The sequence below is a fragment of the Dasypus novemcinctus genome, chromosome 10 (assembly GCF_030445035.2).
Source record: "Dasypus novemcinctus isolate mDasNov1 chromosome 10, mDasNov1.1.hap2, whole genome shotgun sequence".
Classification (NCBI taxonomy): Eukaryota; Metazoa; Chordata; class Mammalia; order Cingulata; family Dasypodidae; genus Dasypus; species Dasypus novemcinctus.
In genome coordinates this window covers 35,933,075-35,936,410 of record NC_080682.1, presented here as the reverse complement: position 1 = coordinate 35,936,410, position 3,336 = coordinate 35,933,075, and the positions used below count along the sequence as shown (strand labels likewise).

The following is a 3,336-nucleotide window of genomic DNA, read 5'->3' as shown; positions in this document are numbered from 1 at the left end:
AGGGTTTTAATGTGTAAAGAAGGAGGAATTTTGGAAGAGACTCTTTAACTATAAGGTATCTGAAAAGGGGAACTGAAAATTCTTTTCTCCTATAGTCCTGTGTATCCATCTATGCATGCATACACACAAGTGTGTGTGAGAAAGATAGAGAGACAGAGACAGAGAAAGAATTTGTAAAAGCACAAGAATATTGGTAAAAAGGCTGATAATCACACTTCCTTAAAGAAGTTTGTTCTCCAAAATATATTCAGGAGAACTGTTCTGTGCTAGTGAATTAAGTTAAAATCATAAGCCCTTAACATACTTTATATGAACTTCATTTCCTTTTCTCTTGGCTTATATTAAATAGCTCCATTATTTCAGTTCTATTTTCAGATGAAGAAAAACAACCAGAGAAAATGAATTGACCATCCCTACTAACAGAAATTGGAGTGAGGGTCAAGTCTGAATGCTTATCCTCTGATCCTTAGACTATATCATATTGTACCCGATGCTATTATCAAACAAAAACAATTTCATCAAAACTACCAGTCTTATGGGAAAGACATTATTTGCTGAGAACATCTGCATGGAGATGAAGGTGAAGGTTTCAATGTAAATATATTAGCTTCCTCCCCCAGATACACCATACCTGAATGTCCGCACTCTTCTAAATCTGTGTTCAAATATGCAGGTCATGCTTTAGGCTCTTTAGTTCCTTCAAAATGGCCAGAAAAATAAAACAATGAATCTTTTAATGTGTTCCTAAAGTGTTTACAGCAGTCTCTAAAATGTGCCTTTAACATAATTAGGAGAAAGATGAAGCTTTATATAATAACATTAGTTTCCTATATTCAGATACTCAGAAATAGCTTTCTCTAATTCTCTATTTCCAGCTTTTCCATGTTCTGAATGGACTTCAAGCAAACATGCTAAATATTAGCAAATAATTCAGAGCATTTCTCTGGATGATTTACAGCCTTGATTTTATTTTTATTTCAAGGATAAATATTTAGTTATTGTGGATATATGGAGTATCAGTGTGAAATTTAGATTTAGCTCATTTCTAAATAGTATAGAGAATGGTAGATAGTTGCTTAAATTATATAATTAGTGGCACAAATGGAGAAAGACCTTGCTTCTTTTACAGAGATGGCAAACAAAAAATCTGGAATTCCACTTGTCTGTGAATAATGCAGCATGAATTTGAAACACATGGAATCTTGCTTCAGATACAGGTTCATATCTTTGTTCTACTGTTTAATATCTTAATGATTTGATATAATTAATGAGCCCTATTCTGCTTCTATTATCCCATATGAAAAATGAGTATAAGAAGAGGATGTCCTTAAGCATTGGGTTGTCATGCAGTCATTAAAAATCTTTTATAATGTTGTGACTTTAATTTAAAAGAAATTAAAACTTAATTCTGTAACTAATCTATTGTGAAGTATATTATCATTCAGTTATTAATCTATCCCAATGTTAACAAATGGTATTAAATATTTACTACTATGTTCTGTATCATTGCTAATTAATTAAGTTGATTATGTGGATGCTAGATGTACTTTAATGTCATGGAAAATCATATCAATATCACTGAATTTGTCTTTTTGGGGCTACTGGAAAACAGACAGATAGAGCTACTGTTCTGTTTCTTGTTCCTGCTCTGTTACTTGACAGTCTTAATGGGAAACTTCATCATCTTCCTCACCATCACCTGCAGCCATCTAATCCAACAACCAATGTACTATTTTCTCTGTCACCTATCCATCACTGACCTTTTCTACACCTCCACTGTGGTTCCCCGACTAATCAGAGACTTAGGTGCAAAGAAAAAAAGCATTTCTTATAACAGCTGTATGACCCAGCTCTTCACTGTTCACTTTCTGGCAGGTGTGGAAATATTAATCTTGGTGTCCATGGCTTTTGACCGCTATGTTGCTATTGTCAAGCCCTTGCACTACATGGTCATCATGAACCGGCAGAGGTGTAACGTGCTTATCATGATGGCCTGGGTCTTGGCCGTTTGGCACTCTATTGGTCTACTGCTCATGGTCCTCAATTTACCTTTCTGTGGCCCGAATCAGATCAATCACTACATGTGTGATGTGAAGCCACTTTTGAAACTGGCCTGTCAAGATATTTATGTCTTTAATATCTTAGCTATTGTCAATTCAGGGATGGTGGTAGGTGTAGTTTTTATGGTCCTTTTGGCTTCCTACATTCTCATTCTCTACCATCTTAGGACACACACTTCTGCAGGGCGACGCAAAGCTCTCTCAACTTGTAGTTCTCATATTATGGTTGTAGGTTTGTTTTTTGTGCCTTGCATCTTTACCTCTGTTCTACCTGCTGAGAGTGAAATACATGAAAAGGAAATCTCTCTGTTTTACATTGTGTTTGCACCAATGCTGAACCCTCTCATCTATACCCTGAGAAATGCAGAGATGAAAATTGCCTTGCAAAAGGTATGGTCTCAAATGACGTATTTGGAATTAAAGTAAATAAGGTGATAGTCAATGTGCTTTCTATTTTATGTCTCTAGGGTAGTTGACAGAAATTTTAGAAAGAATTCTCTTTGAAGTGTTAGACTAAATAACCCCTCACTTTTTATGAACCGAAACCAAAATTTACTGTTATTCTTCTTGCAATCTGCACACTAAAGTGTCCAATTGGCTCAAGGTCTGACCACTTATATTTGATGAATACAAGAAATGCCTTCCTAAATCGCATTATTGATCAAGTCACTCACATTTTTAAAAAAATTACCTGGAGGAATATGGTCCTTGGAATAAATCTACTTCACACTGCTAATCAGAAATCCCCCAAAATTGCCTTGGTTCTAATTTATTAACCTTAGTCCTATTACACTGGGATAAAATATGATGTATTCAGGCAATAATATACTTTGGGGTCAGGTATGTGTTGGTCAAATGCTGGCTGTCCATTTTTATTCTGGGTTTTGTCAATTTGCTTCAATTTTGTGAGCTTCCATTTTTGAGACCTCTATAAAATGTGGTAATATTATTCTTATAATCGTGTTGTAATGGTATATTAGCTAACACATATGAAGTGTTTGATGGAATATGGCATAATAGGGACTCATATTTAGGTCTTTCCTCACTTTCATTTGTTATATAATCTATTACTGGATAGTTCTATGTTCTCCAAGCACACTTAACAATCTTTAATATCTATGGAATTATTTCTGTTATCTCCTCTGCTCAGGATATCCAATCCCAATATATTTGCAAGTCCATGACTTCAATATACTTCATAATTGTTTTTCATTACCTTATTCAGTGGGATGTTGTAGACATACAAACAGATCATAACTATTTTCTTTTTCTTCCC

General features: G+C 34.7%; 1 protein-coding gene across 1 annotated transcript; it reads left to right on the top strand.

Annotated features, from left to right (window-relative positions):
• Positions 1-1,556: 1,556 nt before the first annotated feature.
• On the top strand, positions 1,557-2,486 carry LOC101431772 (olfactory receptor 4P4-like). Its single transcript, XM_058306397.1, has one exon. The coding sequence runs from the start codon at positions 1,557-1,559 to the stop codon at positions 2,484-2,486; it is 930 nt and encodes a 309-aa protein (XP_058162380.1).
• The last annotated feature ends 850 nt before the right edge of the window (positions 2,487-3,336 follow it).

Coding starts and splice junctions, on each gene's coding strand:
- LOC101431772 (XM_058306397.1), top strand. CDS start 1,557: ATGGAAAATCATATCAATATCACTGAATTTGTCTTTTTGGGGCTACTG.